We start from the raw sequence: 20,435 nt of genomic DNA, 5'->3' as shown, positions 1-20,435 counted from the left end.
GGCTTCTCTGATACTCAGACAATTGCCAATGCAAATGCTTTAGTGCCCTCCTTACAGAGCGCTTACTCACGGACCTGAATGTGTCATGATCTAGTCAGATCACTTGCATCCCACCATTTCCTCTGACAGTTTAACCTTTCTGACGGGTGTGTGTTGACATTAATGACTTTGAAATTGTTCTTGCAACCTGAAGATCAGGCTGGAGACACACCATGTTTGGGCCTCACGAGTCTACATCTTCGTAATATTATTAGCCTTCAGTGTAGGGAACAGAGGGGCTGTAGACACCAGGGTCACTGACATGTACTGGTGCTGAAACACACAGATCACGGGACAGTCAGGCATCGTAAGGAGAAAGTTATGTGTTTGATTATGATGAAATCTGAAGTTTAGAAATGGAAAAGTGGCAAATGTGAACCAATGAGGGAATTCATTACAATGCTGTGAAGCTAACATCTAACTACCATGTTGGTTCTCTTTGACGTAAGGTAAGCTTCCATTGGTTATCAACTGGGGAAGAGAGACCTGCATATAAGGACTTATCATGGTGTTTAAGACCTTTTGCGATGTTGCCTCTATACCTCTAAAGCTTCATCTTCCAGGATCGCCCTCGGGGATCTCCATTTTTGTGGCTCGGCCCATTTGCTCAGCCTGGCCCTCCTCTCGCTGTTTTGGGGATACCAATCATGGCTGAGTTATCAGTCACTCAGCTCTCATCTACACCGCAGATGGTGTTATAATGACTCACGTATTTTAAATGAATTCTTTTATTTATTTATTTTTCTGAGTCACAGTAGCCTCCATCTTGCATACTAGATGCTGTCTGACAACAGAAACTGCCATGGGGGTGGGACACTTGTTTCTCCCATTCTTGAGTTGCTTTTTATCAGGTCATGCTGTCGATTTCTTTCTTTCTTTCTTTCTTTCTTTCTTTCTTTCTTTCTTTCTTTCTTTCTTTTTTTTGGATGCTTTCTTTTTGAATTAGATTGAAATAGTAATAGGCAGATGGAGAAAAACCTTTGCTCATACATTATGGAATGAGTGATGAGAGCCTTGAAACCTGAAGCATCTTTTTTTTCTTCCGGTTACAGAATGTTACAGTGAGAGTGAGCAGGAAGACCCTGAAGTAGCCTCGGAGACACCTCCCCCTCCATATGCTTCCGCAACTTCCTCTCCTGTGGTACGCGTAGATGTGAGTAGCCTGTTGGTCACTGATCCAATGTGTGGATGTCACTCCTTCCAGTTATACAGAGACTACCATGGCCAATAAATGTTTAGAATCGACCAACTTAAGGTGCCTTCCAGAGAGCAAGTCAAGTTCTCAGGGTGCTGATGTAGAGCCTTCTCCATAGCAACCCACAGGGATGACAATCTTGATGTATGTTTTCATGACCCACAGATGGTCTGCATCACAGTCAGAGGATGTACGGAGATGCAAAGGCCGCCCGCAGAGGCTGATTTTGCAGTGCGTATTATGCCCTACTTATTTTCAGAAGGACTGTCAGGTGCCTTGCCTAGGAGCCTGTGATCCAACCATGCAAAATGAATTTAAAAGTGATATGAGAAACAGAGCATAAAAAGAGAAATAGAGACAGCAGCCTGGGTCCTCTCATTAAGATTGCATATGGGCTGGTGTGGTGTGTTCCCAAAGGAGGGTCCAAGTTGTATGCTGAGCTTTGGAAGTTCAGGCGGTCATGGATGCCAAGGCTTTGGAGAATTGCTTCATGTTTGGATATATATGGTCCCTAGCAAGGGGCATACTGGGCTCATTGAGGATATAATTTTTTAAAAATTTAAATTAATTAACAGGCCATTATTATTATTATTATTATTATTATTATTTTGTGTATGTCTTTGAAACTCATGACCTCCTGCATGCTAATATATGCTTTATATCTGACCCACACAAACAGCCGGATTTCAGCTTTTAGGTCTATCTTGTCCCAGGTGCTTTAAATCACTTACTCTTCAAGCAGCCCAGAGAAACAGTAGTGTTTTATTTCCCCTCTGTGGATCACGTGAGGCCAATCCCCTTTCTATGCTTAGAGCCATTTGTATTTCCTCTTTGTATTTCCTGCCTCCCCTCCCTGGTCCTCCTGCTCGTTCTTGTTGATTGACAGGCTCTCCCGGTTTGTCCCTCTCTGTATCTGAAATAACACGGATTTGTCAGGCATACTTGTCAGCTAAAAGTGAGCCATTCTCACTTTTCATTCTTTTCAACGCTTTCATGGCTTCTTTTTATAAATGGCTGTTTGTGAGTTTAATAGCTCAGATTTACCCAGCCTTTTTTTTTAATTGAACTTAGTGTCAATTTTATTTTCTGGTTTTGAAAATTGCTTCCTTTCCCAAGACCATGAGGAGGTTGATCTTACTGTCCTCATTTCCGGACAGAGAAAACCTTTTTGGAACTGTACCATGATATTTGCCCAACCACAGACCTCAAGTCCAGCATTCTATGTTCGAATGTTCAAACTTAAAGATATGAAGGGAGTCTCCTAAGACCTAAAAATTAGATTATCAAACTTGAATGATTCTCTATATTTTTCCAAGTCGTTAATCAAATGTTGTTTGTTTTTTTAGGGCAGAGTCTCATGTGGCCCAAGCTGGCCTTGAATTTGCAATATATCCAAAGATGATTTTGCATTTCTTATCTTCATTCACTCCCTCCCATTACGATTACTGCAATTATAGGCATACACCACCATACTTGGTTTTTATGTAGTGCTGGGGACTGAACCCATGACAAGTACACTACCAACTAAGCTGACTACCCAGCCCTGAAATGTTGCTTCTTAAGTTGTACGTCAGCTGGTGGTGGAAATGCACGGCTCTAATCCCAGCACTTGGGAGGCAGAGGTGGGAGTTTGAGGAGGACAGTCTGGTCTACAGAACTAGTACCAGGTCAGCCAGGGTTGCATAGAGAAACCCTGTCTCAAAACAAAACAAAACAAAAAACAACAACAAAAAAAACCAAACAAACAAAATGTTGCAAGCGGATGACTTAAAACAGACATTTTCTAAAGTATTATAAGATAAATTGTCAGACAAATGTCTTGGCAGTGTTTTATCAACGTAATACAAGCTACTGTTATCTCATGGAGTATCTGCAAATTAGGAACACACGAACATCAGACAGCCTGTAGGCAATCCGGTGGGGGCATTTTGTTGATTGATGTGGGAGGGCCCAGCTCACTGTGGGTGGCACCATCCCTAGGCAGGTGGCATAGTAAAGCAGACTGAGCAAGCCACTGAGAGCAAGCCAGGAAGCAGTGTTCCTTTGTGGCCTCTGGTTCAGTTTCTGCTTCTAGGTTCCTGCTTTGAGTCTCTGACTTGGCTTACCCTGATGATGGGCTGTGACCGGTAAGACCAGCAAACCACCCCCAAGTTGTTTTTGGTCATGGTGGTTATTACAGCAACAAAAAGCAAATGTTGAACAGTTAGAATTTTTTCTCCTAGTAATAGAATATGTTCCTTCTGCTCACATATTTCCTGGGCAGATTTTGTTTTTGTTTTCTCTTGTTTCTGGAAAAAAAACAAACCAGACATGTAAGACACTTGGTTAAAATAGCATTAGGCATACTATTTAAACAGATGAAGTAAAAGAAAAAAATCTGGGTAACTTTAACCTGGGCATGAATCAAGTTAGTGTTTCACTCAATGTGATATAGGCTAGCCACGAATCAGATACACAAGCCTAGGGTGAAAATAATTTTTTCCAAGTTTTCTCAGTTGGGCAATGACTTTATCTCTTGAAGCAGAACCCAACAGAATAAAATAACATTGTTCTGGAAAGTTGTCCTTGTCTCAACAACTTGCCAGGTTTGGAGTAAGTATTTCAGTGTCTATGCTTGCTTAAATATAGAAAGTAGATGTTATCTTCATCTCCAGTGCCCTAGAGTTTGGACTTGTGCTTCTAGTGGGCTGAATCACAAGGGGTTGAACTCCACAAGAGATCGTAGTATAGGATCTGGAATGAGTGAAGACAAGTTTCCAATTCTGTTCTTTCAAACTGAAAAGGCCTCATGGGAATTACAGTGGAGGGCATTCACTTTCCCCTCTGTGTGTCCCTGTGTGGGGCATGCGGGTATACATGCTAAGGCCCAGCTCAGGTGTCATTCTTCAGTAACTGACCTCAGCATTCCTCATGGGAACCTAGGACTCTCTGGTACCCTAGGGTGGCTAGCCAGGAAGCTCCAGAGGGTCCCCCAGAGCTGCTGAGGCATGCCCTTGCCTGCTGCTGTGCTCTGCATTCTATTGGGGGGGTCTCAATTTCTGAATTTAGATCCTCGAGTTTGAAATACAAGCACATTGTTCATTGAACCATCTCGGCAGCCCCAACATGACCCGATTCTTAAGGAAATGTTAGTTCTGTTTTCCGAGGCTTATTAAAAAAGGTTTAAAAATAGAAGGCGGTTCTGTACATTTCATTTAGAAAGATAATTTGTAGATCTCATTGTTTGTTCGGATTTCTTTAATTTCTCAAAGAGAACAAAAGGAACCAACTTGTCAAGTCTTAGAGTATCAGTTACTAAGTGTGTTAAGAGCTGTTAATAGCACTAAAGTTTTCACCATGTATTTTTTTCCAAGCTTAATTTTAAACGCATGGTCTGATAACCTGGTCTGTTATGCCGATTTACTTAAATTGTGAACCCTCTTCTCAGAACTTGGGATCCATCAGTGAATGGTTCATGTTCTTTGTGGGATGAAACTTCCTGTTCAAAGAAATAAATGCAGATGACCATCCTCGGTGGAAGATCTAGTACTGTAGAAGTAGAGAAGGATGGATGAGGAGACCAGGGGAGATGGGACTAGAGAGTGGGCTGTGGCAGCCGACAGGTGTGCAGGGTCAGAATGGTCCCACACAGCGTAGATCTGAGCACAGGTCTGTAGAGATACTTCGAGTCAGCTGGGTGACCCATTGAGAAGGAGTTTCACACCACAGAAAACAGAGTCGAGGTCTCTCATCAGTGAGAAGTGATGCCAAGATGTCACCGGAGCAGGAGCACCTGAGTCTGGATGAGACAGATAGGATGTAAAGTCAGGGTAACGGTAATGGTTGCCATCCTACATGGGGCTTGTGAGCCGGTTAAGGTTTTTCATGCTCTGTTCCGAGTGATTCAGGGGACACTTGGGAGATAGAAGCAGAAGGCTTGTGAAGTCAGTTTTGAACTTAAGAGGAGACCCAGGCTGGTATATGGGAGTCACCTAGTGCATCAGTGAGAAGCACATTTTCACAGAAGGCAGGACAGAGTACATTGTTCTGTGGTGTGAGGCGGTGGTGGGCTTTCCTGGACGGCACTCAGGCGGTTGAGGAGGTGAGGTGAGCAGGACTTGAGTGCACTTGGAATGTAGACACCCAGAGTTGGATCAGATATGAAGAGGGGCATAAATATGTATAGCCCCAGCTTCAGGCAGCTCAGCTAATAATTCAGATTATTTTAATAGAATGATCCAGTCCTCATACTTCGATGATTCAGAAGAATAATTCCTTTTTGTCCCTGAGAATGTTGAAACAAGCCATCTAAAGCAAACCAAAGCAGCAGGAAGTAAAAATAAGCTCTGAAAAGAGGCACGCTGGCCAGGGTTAGAGGAGGAAGTCAAAGCTGAACAAACACGGGTAGGATAATTTTAGAAATACTGAGTTCATTCTAACAGGCTAAGTCTTCAATAGCTGTCTACCAAATGTCACTCAGCCAATCAATATCCGCTATACTGAATGGTACAGATGTTTGCAAGTGAGTCATTATAGGGAGACTTACCAGCAAATATAGTTTATAATTCCAAACCTAGAATATATATGTACATGCAAGAAGTAGGGATAAGGAAAATCACCTTTCTACTCAGGATATGAAAAATAATCATAGGCTCTGTGTTTGGAAATTGAACTGATTTTCAAACTTCACTATTCCTTGGTGTTATGTATTTTTGTCCCTTGCTTTAACAGTTCCTTTCCACAGCCCGCCAGCATGGCGGCTGTCCCGCCACCCCTTCCTGCCTTCTGCTTCCACAGACCAACTCCAACCCCCTCATTAGCTCCTGCCTGAGTCATTGCAACAACAGGCTCTTCCTTTCCCTGCGTCTAGTCTATCTTTTCCTTAAAATGACCCTCAAAAATGCTTTTTAATAACACTGATTTGCCTAGAACTCACCATGCATACCAGGTTAGCCTTGAACTCCCAGAGCTCTGCCTACCTCTACCTCCCAAGTGCTAAGATTAAAGACATGCGACACCACGCCTGGCCCTACTCTTTGGCCTTTTACTCCACTGAGATTTCACATTTGTTGCTACATTCTTGTCACTAGTCCCTCCTTTGTCATCAGCGGAAAAAATGCCTGCTCTGCCCTGAGTCTTCCAAGCTTGCCTTCTGCATCTGCAGGGAGAAAGCTTCTTAGCTCTTGGGAAGTTTGGTTCCGATGCCACCACAATTCCACAGTCAATGGAATCTTTTAGTCTGCTTCAAGCAGCTCTTCCCTGCCATCCAAGCCATGACAAATTTGCTCTTTTAGGTTTTTTTTCTATTAATCCTTATAGTTGGCATTCATAGTAATGGGTTTCATTGTGCTGTTTTCATATACGTATGTCATTCTGCTTTGTTCTTATTCTGAATTCTCTCTGTGATTCTGGAACACTTTTTAAAAAATGCCTTTTCATACTGTTACTATAATTGACCTTGTACTTGGGGCTGTATGTGTCTGTGTTATTTATATAGTTACCACATTCATTTAAACATGTTTACAGTTTTATGTGTATGTATGTATGTCTGAGTGTATATATGTATGGCACATGCATGAAGCAGCCTATGGAGGTCAAGTGGGTTCCAGGAACCAAACCTGGACCTTCTGTAAGAGTAATAAACACTCCTAATCTCTGAGCCATCTCTCTAGACCCTAGTTACCAAATTATTAGAGTCAGAGGCCATGTCCAATTGTGTGTGTGTGTGTGTGTGTGTGTGCGTGTGTGCGTGTGTGTGTATGTGTGTATGTATGTGTGTGTGGTGTGTGTGTGTATGTGTGTGTGTATGTATGTGTGTGTGGTGTGTGTGTATGTATGTGTGTGTGTGTGTATGTGTGTGTGTATGTGTGTGTGTATGTGTGTGTGTATGTGTGTGTGTATGTGTGTGTGTGTATGTATGTGTGTGTGGTGTGTGTGTATGTGTGTGTGTGTATGTGTGTGTGTGTGTGTGTGTGTGTGTACTTACTCCCACAGAGACATAGATGAATGTAATAAGTAAAAGCTGCAGTCATTAATATGACATTAATATGACTCCAGCTTCCTTACTGAAAATATTTAAAACTCAAACATCCAGAAATGAACTAAATCATATGTTGCCAACAATTCCCTCACTAAAGGAAGCCATGTTGATTGAGATTATAAATGCTCTGTGGATCTATCTTCTGTAGTAATTCCTCTCTATTCTGAAGTTAGCAATTCTATCCAGGAAGTTGATGGAACTCTGAGGTCCTCAGTAAGAGATCAACTACTGTGCTGAGATTCTCTTCACAGAGCTGGTCCTCCGACCCATTCTTTCCCGGCAGTGATGTATTGTCAACTGTGTGTTGGGCACGGATGCAAGAAAAAAAAATGGAAGTGTAAAAATGACTAAAAACAGTCTGTTCTCAAGTAGCTCACCAAAAAAGACTTAGCAATCAATCAGCATTAGCAATATAAGTTGTCAAATAAAATGGTGTTCCTCTGGTTTGGGAGAAGAAGGCATCAGGCATCGTGACTTCACACCCTGGCGCTATTGGGGAGACTTCTCACTGAACCAGGCATGTGAGCTGGCTCTGGGGGAGAGAGGCTTTAGTCAGACAGAGATGGGGAGGAGAGAAGGGACCTAGGCCTTGCTGCCTTCATTTCCTCTGCTGCTTTGTGAGTATATGATATAGATGGTTCACAGAAGGCTAGGATGCCATGCCCAGTGTTGCCTACTGAGAGCTACAGAATATTAGAAATAATAAGCCTTGTTTTTGGTACTGTGTTGCTTACAAAAAGTAGTCCCAGATGTGGGTCTTTTGAAATGAACTCCATGTCCAATTCGTTCCAAATCTCCCACTTTCTGGTTCATTGGCCTCCAACACCTAACACACATAATTTTCCCCTTCTCATTTTGTTTTCCACCTTCCCTAATTCTTTTCATTTTTTCTTTCTGTTTCATTATCCACTCCTGTTTTCTTTTTATTTTAAAATAAAATCTAGGGCAGGGGAGATGGCTCTGTTGATAGAGGGCTTGGTTTGTAAGCATGAGGGCCTGAGTCTGATTCTCAGAATCTATTTAAAAATCCTGGTGTGGCGATGTGCTTCTCTGTAACAAAGAGAAGCTGACCAAACAGAAAGCGAGATTGACAAAATAGCTCACAATGGGAGAACGTGCCAGGACTGGAGCAACATGCGTGCTTTTTGGTTAACAGTTATTTTGTAGATCTATCTTATGAGTAAAATATACCTGCTTTTATTTGGATAGTGTGGGGCCCTGTATGTTCCTCTCCTGGAGAAGCAGGATTTATAGATTTTGGATCTCTTAGTTGCTAATTGGTCTAGGTGGCTTAAGATGGCCAACTGTCAAACTATTTGACACTTGGCCAAATGAAACATTTTCATGCCTGTGTTCATTTAATATCTTGTGATATGAAATTTCATATCTTATATCTAGGCATTTTAGTGTCATGTTAATATTCAAAGTAGGTTTATTTCTGGACTGAAAAGTTGGATCAGTGGTTAACATGTTTGCTGTGAAAACATGAAGACATGGATAGTTGTGGTGGCTTGCTTGTAGTTCTAGCTTTAGAAGATGGAGACTAGCCATATCATTGAGCTAGGGGATTGATTGAGAGACACTGTCTTAATGATTAAGGTGGAAAAGTGATTGAAGACAATTCCCAACATCATCCCCAGGCTTCCAGGAATACATGTGGAAATACACATTACACTCATGTACAACACATACCTATGAAAATGGGGCACAGGAGATTTATTGAACATTTGGTAGTCTATTTTCACTGAGCACTGAAGAAGATACATATTAGTAACAGTTTTCCCATTAAATGCTCAGAGCACAGGGCCTTTAAAATTCACAGAAATTTACTGAATTTGAACATAGGCAAGCATTCTGACTTGGTTGCCATGTTTCTGAGACTTTGAAGAGGATCCAAATGTTTTCTTCAGTTTTGTATTTTTAATAATCTCCATCATGCCACTTCTCTGATAGGATCATCTAATAGGATGATGACATGAAACTGAACCATAAACTCCCTTCTCGGTCTTATGCCATAGTAGATACAAAGTAACCCAGAGAACAATGAGTCTAGATATTTTCATTTTATTGATGAATCATGTTAAAAATGGAAGAAATTGCCAGATCTTTTTCCTGGTCTGGATGGATTGCATTAAAAAAGTAAACTCCCTTGAAACAACTGCTTTTATACTACCATTTGTCCAAATTCTCAAAATATTGCAACATTAAAATGGAACACATATAAAATCTCAGCATAAATGGTGTCTGTGTCAAGAGATTGTCCTTATTGGTGCTGTGGCCTAGGTACTATGTCTGTGGATTGATGCAATGTCCTTCAGGGCGGTCATTTGCCCTTGGAGGGCATGCTAGGAATCTGAAGAAGGATGCTGAAGCAACCTGCCTATCACCATCAGTGGGGCAGCCTTGGCTTCTCTCTCATGAATGCAGAGGCTATAAATATGTTCTTGTCTCACTAAGTGAAACTATACTAAAATTTTTAAGTGATTGGGCCTGGCAAGACAGTGCCTGCCATAGGTAATGATGCTTGCTGTTAAGCCTGATGATCTGAGCTCAATACAAGGAACCCACATAGTGGAAGGGAAAATGGATTCCTCTGACCTCTAACGCATGCTGTGGTATCTGAACTCCCTCCTCCTAGTCACAAAGTGATAACATGAAAAACTGTAGCTGAAACTTTTTATGTGATTTATGTTTGGCATTTTTTAACCTAGATAGTTACGGATGGATATTTGGCCATGTGCTAAGGAATACATAAATGTTGCTCAATGGTCTCGCACCTGCTAGAAAGTATTCTTCTACTGGGCCACACCCCAAACCTCTGCTTTCCTTCTATAAGTTACCTTCCTCAGTTTTTGCTCATTTTATTGTGAATGGCAAGTTATCATTGTACCCACAAGCATTATAAAAAATTGTTGTAAGAGAGTCTTTGAATTGTTGGAGAGGCTTAAAATTTTTGATATGGAGATTTTTCAGATGTCATGTGGTGAACTGAAAATGACACTAGTCAGTTCTAGAGACTGGTCCCTGGTGGCTGCCACACAATAACAAGTGTCATATGTTTATCCTTTGACTTTTTCTATTTCTGGTCACTTTTTCAAGTATTTCTGGGGGAATTTTAATAAAAGCAAAATGAAGAGAATGATAATTTAATCACAATGTCTCTCTTCCTCTTCCTCTTCCTCCTGATTCCACTTGTGGAAAATAGGCTGCACGGAGGGCGTCGTCTTCCTCCCCTAAACTGAGGGACTCATCGTGCTCTTTCTCCTCCCTGGAAAGTGCAGTAAAGGCACCCCGCCCGTTTTCTTCCTCGGGATCTAAGGAAAGACAGTCCTGGCTCGACATAGTTAACAGTGCGCCTGCTGCTGAAGATGTGGGGCACCCCCTGGCACTTACTGTACAGGTCCATACACCTGCATCCTCAGAGGCAAGCAATTGCCCGGTCCCAGAAAACAGCTCCATCACTTCAGAAAGTGGATTTTTGAACTCTTTATCTAGCGATGACACTTCTTCATTGAGCAACAATCAAGACCACCTGACAGTTCCAGACAGAGCTGCTGGACCAAGGACGGTGGACAGAGGTAACCTAGGAAACTGCTTGCTCTTCTTTAGATGGTGAATGTTTGTGGGAGTATTATAGACCTCTGATATAAATTGTAACTAAAATGTATAAACCCATGAATGGCAATTTGATTAGTCACATGGGGTTTAGCTTCTAACTCCTTTTGTAGAGTTTGCCTATGGTAGCTCCTCTTGTCTTGGCACTAGTTATTGCCTGTTGTAAATGTCAATAGCCAAAAGCTTCAACCAGTGGTTTTCAACCTTCCAAATGCTTACATTTTGGTTCCATAGTCTATGCTCTGGGGGTTTGTGGTAATTAAGACCCAGGGATTGGTGAGATGGATTTATATCACTTGGATGTTGTCAAATGGGTTTAGAGCAGCCATTGTAGAGAGCCAATCAGTGGTCTCCTAAGGGGATCTGCGTGGTTAATGGAAGGCAAAACTTCAAATGCAGTTTGGAGGGCAGCACCTCTGTAAAGAGAAACCTTTTCCTTGAGAGAAGCCTTCCCGCCAGCCTGGTTCTAGAGCCGCATCAGTCCCAAATAAACACACAGGAGGCTATATTAATTATGAAGCTGTTGGCCTTGCTTGTTTCTTACTGGCTAGCTCTGACTTAAGTAATTAACCCATAATTGTTACTCTAAGTATGTTTCTTACCGGAGAATAGTTCCGGGCTTCCTACCCCATGGCGTTACATGTTGACTCTCCTGTGTTTCTCCTTCCCAGAGTCCTCCTGGACTCCTAGTCCCACCTCTCTTGGTTCCCTATAGGCCAGCAGTGCTTTATTGACAAATGCACAGGACTTCCCCCAACAAGCACCTTTACTATAGAAGAGGCAACTTCTTAGATTCCTGGAAAACAGTTTGCTCTTAACCGAGGAAACGGTTGTGTATAGATATCAGTAATATCAGACATATTCTATGATAATCATCATATTTGATTTAGAACAGACTTGGCTCTATTATTGTCCATTCATGACAAGTATTTTCTGACTGTGCCTCATTTGTTCTGCTGCAAACAAGGTTATCTGATATGGCAGTGAGCCACTGGAGAATGGTGGATTTGCACTGTAAGTGTTCAGTGTGCTGCTGAAAGTGGGCTTGCCAAATTCCTGTGCTAGCTTGCAGGAGTTGCCCAATGACATGAATGATGACTCTTTCCCCCCTACCCTAAGCAGGGAGGCTGTCCTTAAGTTCTTGAGTTTCAGGGCTAGAGAGATGGCCCAGTACTTGCTGTTCTTTTGTAGGACCAGGGTTTAGTTCCGTTCCTAGCACCCACATTGGGTGACTTACAATCACTTGTATCACTTGTACCTCCAGCCAGGGGGATCTTATATCCTACACACACACACACACACACACACACACACACACACACACACAGAGAGAGAGAGAGAGAGAGAGGCATACACATACACACATGGATAATAATGTCAATCCTTTAAAAAAGTATCAAATTTTCAGATACACTCTATTAATTTAATTTTTCAAAGAGAATAATTTAGGCAGAGGTCACAGCCATAGGCTAGGGTGCAATTTTGCGTGCATGTGTGTTATTTTAATATATGTGAATTTGAACAGCCAGGCTAGTAGTAACTCATTCTCGAAGTCACCCCAGTTGTCATTGCTGTCTATGACTTTCTCTGTGGATGCTTTACATTAAATAGTATTTTATACTGATACCTCCAATGTGGGCCAACTACTGACTTCTCATTAGAAAACCTTCACTAAGGAGTGAAGTTATTGGACAAGCCGAGCAGTTTCTAGAGGTAGTTGAGTAATTAGGATGTGCAAGAGACAGGGAGCATCACCGCCGAGGAAGAGCACAGAGATGAGAGTTGTTCTAGGATGGAAGGCGTGTGGTCTGTCTGGCAACAGATACACTACGGGATGTTGTGCGAACAAAGCATTGGGCTTAATTATATCTCCTTCTGCTTATGCAATTGAGATCAGTGGTATAATTAAATTAGAGGTCTAAACATGAGCTAAGAAACTTATGTTTTTGAAGCTATGAGCTGTTCAAAATAAACTAGGTGCACCTGTGTCCGTGTCATTGGAGGTGTTTATCCTTTTGAAGAAGGGCATTTTCATTGAGTGTAGAGTATTGATAGCTTTTTTGCTCTTGTGAGGTCACAAAGAACTTTCAAGTGTTGACCCTAAGTGACCTTCAGCTTGGTGCTCACAAGATGCAGATATGGTCTTGCACACATCCAAGAATATATGGGCGGCACAAATTAGATTGGAGGTTTTTGTTTGCTTGTTTCTAAAGGACACAAAATTGGGAGGGTGGGGATGAAGATGTAGAACTTGGAAGAGCTGTGGAAGAGGAAATTAATATGATGGAAACACTGTACAAAAGTCTCACAGAATAAATAAATTAATGAAAATAAATGTAAAAAAGAAGATACAGTTGTTGAAGAATGGGGGACTCAAACAAACTATTGTTCTCCTTTAAGAACTTACTGTAACTATTCCATTAGAAGAAGAAATAAAAGAGGGCTTGACAAGATGGCTTAGTGGGCAAAGTGTTTGTAATATAAGCCTGACAACTCAGTTTTGAGCCCTGTACAAACATAAAGGTGGAAAAAAAACTGACTCCAAAAAGTTGTTCTTCAAATCTATCTGCACATATATTATGGTACATATGTGCACACCCACACCTCATATACATGCAATATTAATAATAATAAGTGTCAAAACATGTAGAAATAACTGCCTCCTCTCCGTGACAATGAAGACTTCCAAAGCATCAGAGATATTAAAATTCCATTTGCATTCTTTCCCAAGAGACAACCGTGCAGATTGAGTTTCCCTTTAGGATTATAAACAGAGTCATGGGAAGATACATGTGTTTCTCATCCTTGTCTAAGTGCCATCCTGGGAATTCATGTGCTGAGGATCCAGCTGGGAGCCAACAGCTCTTTTAATATAAGAATAAAGAGACCTGGTAGTAATCACACAGAATGACCAACAAAATCTAGGTGATTTTTCAAACAGCCTGATGGAAAGGTATTTCTCTGGGCAGACAGGAGGAGAAAATGAAGGTATTTTCCCCTCACTGGTTTGTTGGCAGTTGCCATATGTTAGAGAACTCTTGCTGCTGATTTTCTCCTGCTGTTGGGGATTTGGTTTCATTCCCAGAAGAGCTGAACCACAACGAGTCATCTCCATGGAAACGGCAGCCCAATCTTCCCTTGTGTTTGCTGTGACTTGCTGTTGAGTAATCAAATTGGGTGTTGCACATGTATATGTTTGCCTGTTGGTGAAGAAGGTAGCTTTTTGTGTGTGACTTCTAAAAATTATTGTTTTGACTTTTCAATGTGAGGACGAACCTCTGAAATTTCAGTGTCTAAAATACTATGCTGAGGGTTTTAGAACAGACTTGAAGTTTCAGTGTCATCCATGAGAGGAGTTAAAATTTTAGAAGATTAAGATCTAGTCTCATGACACATTTTCTGGGGAAAGAGAATTTTATCCTTGGAAAGACTCTTAGAGGTTAATAACCGAGCTCTGAAAAAAAAAGCAGACAGCATGTATTATAGCCTTTCTTTTATTTAGACAATGGAAGAAATATTTTGCAGTTGGTATGCAATTAAAATTGTGGTTGCTAGAATTTTATTCTGAATCCAAATATCCTTTTAGACACTTCTTCCTATCATGTAAGCCACTAGAGAAAGGGGAGGGGATGCGAATGACATTGACTTGCCTTTCTCTACTGCAACTTTGAGATTGCCACAACTCTAGAGATTCTCCAACAAGCCTTTCGGTACAGTGGAGCTGCAAAGGAGCTGGTGGGGCTAACGGTGCTCATCTCATTTCTGTTTTACTATGGACATTTTTCTGACACTGCTATGAAATATAAGACTAACAAGCAGATTAAAAAGAAACTACGCCTAACACTGAACTCCACTCAGTTCAGCATTTCTGTTATTATTATGGAGATGGTCCTAACATGTACTCATGTTCTTTGTGCTAACACAACTCAAATCTAAAGATGACTGTGCTAAGACATCTTCACATCCAGTCTTGTATATGTGACAGTTGGCTGCCATGGCTCGGATCTCAGGCATGGGCGACTGACTCACTGTGTCTTTCATGGCTCCCAGTTAAGTGCCAAAGATCTCTCTTAATCACCATAGAATAAACTGATCCGGTTGTCTGCAAATCCATCCATACCATATAAATAGGTCATTTATGGTACTTGGACCTTTATTGCCTTTTTAAAATTTCTTCTTGGTTTTATACATCTTGCTGTGGCTAAGGAAGTAAGTAGGAGGCTGTGGGAACTCACTGAGTGGGAGGATGAGACACGATTAACAAAAGAAAGCAAGGCAGAAGAGTGTCACAAAGGAGATATACAAGGACTTACAAAAGCAGGTACATAGAATACACTCACATGTAAGGGAGCCCTGTGCATGGAGGAGGGGCATAGGAAAGGGAGGCAGGAGGGGAATTGGGACAATATTGAATGATGGACTAGGCATCATTATCCAACAGATAATGCATGACCATTTGTACCTGATGTAACATAGATGAACCTGTGATTTCAAAGGGTTCCTTTAGTCTTAGATCACAGGCTATCCTAGGATGAAGGGAGGCAGGAACTAAGAAGGATTTGTGGTACTCAGGGTAAAAGTAGATCCTGGAAACAAAGGACAGATGGAGGATTCTGTCCTGTCTCATCTCAGTCAGTCATTGTGCACTTAGAATTTAATTTAGTTCATAGAGTATTTCCAAGTGATATTATTTTGTAGTAGGATGAGAAATGATCTTAGATTGGTGATAAATATTTACTAATAGGAACATCTTGTATATGTGACAGTTGGCTGCCATGGCTCGGATCTCAGGCATGGATGACTGACTCACTGTATCTTTCATTGCTCCCAGTTAAGTGCCAAAGATCTCTCTTAATCACCATAGAATAAACTGATCCGGTTGTCTGCAAATCCATCCATACCATATAAATAGGTCATTTATGATACTTGGATCTTTATCGCCTTTTTTATTTCTTCTTGGTTTTATACATCTTGCCGTGCTTCCTAAGGAAGTGGGAGGCTGTGGGAACTCACTGGAACAGGAGTTCTGAAGCTGGTGATGAGTGAAGTCTAGATCCCAGAAGCAGGAAAGTAGGGGACAGCTGGAGAGAAGTAGGTGCGGTTAGAGGGTGTAGTTAAAGGTGGAGGATGGGTGTGTCCAGAGGAAAGCATGCGTGGCCAAGGTGCAGGAGGATGCCTGTGTTGAAAAGGGAGCGTTAAGAGGGAAAGGTTTTATGTAAGTACCTTCATGAATTTCAAAAGTGCATTGGAAGAAGTCATCTCTGGGCACCAACTATACCAGATATACCCCTGCTCATGGCTGTGACTCCTTCTCAGAACACCAAATTTAGTCCCCAGAGAAGAGAAGCCTCTGACGGGCATCATACTGGAAATCCCTCTCAGGGCTCTCCTACCCAGATTGTGGCTTATCAACTACTGTTGAACATTTTCTTTTTCTTTCCTTTGTGTTTTTCTATGAATAGAGTTTAGAAGAACACACGGAAAGGGAAGTTAGGGGACATTTTGCTACTTGATGGTAGAGTCATTTCTGAGTTCACTGTTGGGCTATCAATTATGCAGAAGTTGTCACTGGCTCATCACAAGGTCTAGTGGACATGAGTGGCTTTGGGAATTACTGCGATGGTCCTAGGTCATTTCCATTTTTTTCTTATCACTTCCTTCTGTGTATGGATACATGTTTGGTTTTCTAGTTCTTTTCATGTCTCTCTGCACATTTATATATTTAGTGTTTCTATATTGAGGATAATTTGTTATGGTGGAAGGCATCATATACATGGAATAACATCACACACACACACACACCCCCACACACAGTAGTCACCATCTTAGCTTTCCTCTCCTCTGTTATTGAAATTTCTTTCTTTCTAGCACTCCGTTGTCTTAAAAAACCATGAGAAGTCTTATTTGCTGGTGAACACATTTTACCCAGCTTTGGGCTGCTACATATAATGCTGGTGGAAGCATACACTTCAAATTCATAGGCTTAGCTTTTAAAACAATGTTACACATGTACAGAAACAGAGCAGTGAATACACTGTACCTTCCTTCCTCCCTGCCCCTACAATCCTTTGTTGTCCAACTCTTTGCGTGAGTGTGGTTCACTTTTCACAGCCAAGGCCAAATATTGAGATAGTCCTTCTGAGTGCCCCTCACTCCATCTCAAATTCATGGCCTCTTTTTCAATTAGTATTGTTGTATTATACATATACATATACCTATACCTATACATATACATATACACACATACATGCTTATATTCAACCTACTGAATCCCTGGAGAAAATGGATTGTTTTTATCTTAGCAGCTATTAACAGTTTGCACCTAGGGGTAGGGCCTTATGACATCCATGTTGGCATGTCAGTCGGTGTCATTTGTGCAAGTCTTGTTGAGGTAGCTCCCTCGCCTGTGTAAAAGACACTGCCTCACAGCAGACATCTTGGTTCTCTCATGCTTACAATCTTTCTGTGTCTCTCTCTGGAATGTGCTCTGAGCCCCAGGCATGAGGGTTGCATTATAGATGTATCAACTGGGGCTGTGCACCCCACGGAAATACAGATACATTCGTATGGACTGAAGTCTATAGCAGACAGTTCACTCTTGGCTGTACATCTTTGTGCATTCGATGATATGTAATGTCATGTGTCTCTCAGAGGTCCACCATTTTGGCATCCTCTATGCTTCTCTGCCTCTGCAAGCATCAGACAACTGCTAATCTTTTGGGGGTTGTTTTTAGTTTTCCTGAGACAGTGTCTCATATTATGGCCCAGGCTTTTGTGAAACTCAGTAGGTGGTCCAGCCGGCCTCAAACTTGTGTAAATCCTCCTGTCTCAGTTTCCAAGAATGCTGGTGTTACTGGCATGTACCATGATTCCTGGTCAATATATATGTATATATATTTTTGGTTTTAGGAGACAGGGTTTCTCTGTAGTGGACGCTGTCGGTCCAGCCTGGCCTCGAACTCACAGAGATCCGCCTGCCTCTGCCTCCCGAGTGCTGGGATTAAAGGCATGCGCCACCACTGCCCGGCCCTGGTCAATATTTTTTATTATTTCTTTGGTGTTACCTTTGCTGATGTCTACATGGTTGCAGCCATAGAGATGTAGCCTTTTCAGATGGACATTTTCCCCCATCTGGTGTAGGAATTTAAGATATTCCCATGTCTTTCCATGGCTTGATATGTCCTTTTTGTTTGTTTGTTTTTTTGTTTTTCAAGATAGGGTTTTTCTGTGTAACATTCTTGCTGTCCTGGAACTCAAAAAATCCACCTGCCTCTACCTCCATAGTGCTGGGATTAAAGGTGTGTGCCACCACCACCCAACTGTCGTTTTCTTTTTAAACAATTACTGAACAATATTCCATTGTGCGGATTGATCTCATTTTATCTGTTTAACTATGAATGACATCAGAGCTGCTTCTGTGTCTCTGAAATGAGAATAAAGGCTTCAGGTTAACACCTGTGTGCAGTTGTGTGCAGTTACATGATGCCAGCTCTTTTGGGTTAACACTAAGGTGTGCCGTTGCTGAGTTGTATAGTAAGAACTTGGTAGGAAATGATAGACTGCTGTTTTCCAGGTCATTGATGTTTTACATTCCCACTAGCAATGTGTTAGAGTTCCCTTGGCTTCTCAGGCTCAGTAATATTTACTGTTGTCTGGTATCATGGATAAAATTTCCCCAGAAGCGTATGTGCTAAAGCTTAGTCTCCAGCTTGTGACAATATTGTGAGGTGTAGAACCTTTGAGATGAGGGCAGCTAGTGGGAGGAAATTGCTTGCTAGGGACCTATAGCAATTTAAAGGGTTAATAATGTTTTTATATCTTAAATAAGAAACTCCTGCCGGGTTCATTTAATCCCAGAGGCAGGCAGATCTCTGTGAGTTCAAGGCCACCCTGGTCTCCAGAGTGAGTTCCAGGACAGCCTCCAAAGCAATACAGAGAAACCCTGTCTCAAAAAAACAAAAAAGGAAAAAAAGAAAAGAAACTCCTTTCAGCACCAATATTATGTGTGCTAGTGTTGTTTGTATGTGTTCTTATTGTGTTGTGTGTGTGTGTGTCTGTGTGAAGGTGCATGTATGCACATGCATGAGGAAGCAGAGATTGATATTGAGTCTCTCTTTTGACACAGACTCCTTTCTTGAACTTGGATCCCTGCTTGGCTAGGCTGCCCCCACCAATGATCTTCAGAGATTACCCCTCTCTTCACCCCATGCTGGGGCTACAGATGCTTGTCTTGCCCTACCAACCCAGCTTTTTCTATGCATTCTGTCGATCTAAACTCAGACCCTCATTCCTGCTCACCGGGCACCTTACCACCTGAGCCAAGTCCCCAGCTGCTTGTACCCGTTCTGTGAGGCTACTGTTTCCTGTTGGGTAAATGGTTTGAAATCACCTCTCTGTGCTCTGTCAACGAGATGCAGTCCTGCCTCGCTTTATCCGCATTGTAATCCCACCCCTCCTCAATCCACATGTGTAATCCCACACCCCTCAATAGCTTCTATTTAAACATGCTCCTTCTCCCAGATGTTCTCCTAAGTCCTCAGTGACATCTTTTATTGTCAGTCTGTTTCTTCTGTCTATTCTGTTGCTCTTCTGCCCTGCCCCAGACTATTCTTTTAGTTTTTATTGAAATCTTAACATCTAGGAAAACATCTTTTACCTTGTTCTTTTTAAAGAGAGTTTGGTATGTCATTGATCATTTTAATGTCCAGATACTTTTTATACTACTGTATCCTTAGAGTCAACCTGGGGGAAGTATAAGTTACTATGATTTAAATTTTTTCAATTCACGAAATTATTCTTTTAACCTTTTTTACATCTTGTAGAAAAACTTTATGATTTCTACTTTTCTCTACAGAAGCCATGAATCTATTGTGTTAATTTCTACAGGTTGTATTTCAAATGCTACTTTAAGGCCTGTTTTTATTTTGCTTGTGTAACTGTTTATCACTGGTATACAGACATGGAGTTGAGCAATTGGTTTCCCTTGCTTATGTGCTGCCCTGCTCATGACTGACCCCACAGCCTTTCATAGGCTAACTGGGCGGTCTGCCCCACACACTCATTCATGATTACATAAGTGCATTTAAAATGAAGCACATTTGTAAAAATTTCAACTTTTTCTTTTAAACCTCTTACTTGTATTTATGTCTCTGTAAATATAAATATATATATATCCCACATATATTTGTATTTTATTATATTAATCAATTATATTTTGTTATATGAATATATTTATATTCCATTGTAATAATCCATGTGCATATATATTAACGTCTATGTAAATGATGAAAGTTTTGCTCTTTTATCTCCAGACAGCATATGCCTTATTTATTTTTCATGTTTTGGGAAGGCTGTGCAGCCCATGTGGCTGGAAGTGGTATAATGGACATTTTTGTGGCATGGTTGATATCATAGGCAATGTTTCTCTGTCACCACAAACTTAGAGAGGAGCATTGTATTTTCACTTTCTCTTTACGAATGAAGACAGCAGAATTTAAGGTGATAGGGTAAACTGCTTCAAACAGTAATGTAAGTATTAAAGGTGGGAATACCCCAGGAAATGTAGTT

General features: G+C 41.4%; 1 protein-coding gene across 7 annotated transcripts in view; it reads left to right on the top strand.

Annotated features, from left to right (window-relative positions):
• Ipcef1 (interaction protein for cytohesin exchange factors 1) overlaps nucleotides 1–20,435 on the top strand; it is a 144,422-nt gene that overhangs the window by 104,426 nt on the left and 19,561 nt on the right. For 6 of the 7 annotated variants that reach the window (XM_040728400.1, XM_040728399.1, XM_040728402.1 and 3 more), the window contains 2 exons: nucleotides 1,092–1,192; nucleotides 10,459–10,831. In XM_040728400.1, the coding sequence (XP_040584334.1) occupies nucleotides 1,092–1,192; nucleotides 10,459–10,831 (474 nt within the window). The remainder of the gene's footprint in view (nucleotides 1–1,091; nucleotides 1,193–10,458; nucleotides 10,832–20,435) is intronic. The other variant, XM_040728401.1, reaches the window with a different exon arrangement.

The sequence above is a fragment of the Mesocricetus auratus genome, unplaced genomic scaffold, assembly GCF_017639785.1.
Source record: "Mesocricetus auratus isolate SY011 unplaced genomic scaffold, BCM_Maur_2.0 Super-Scaffold_100018, whole genome shotgun sequence".
In the NCBI taxonomy this organism is placed as follows: Eukaryota; Metazoa; Chordata; class Mammalia; order Rodentia; family Cricetidae; genus Mesocricetus; species Mesocricetus auratus.
Note: the sequence above shows the minus strand (reverse complement) of the source record. Positions and strands in the feature narration are given on the sequence as shown.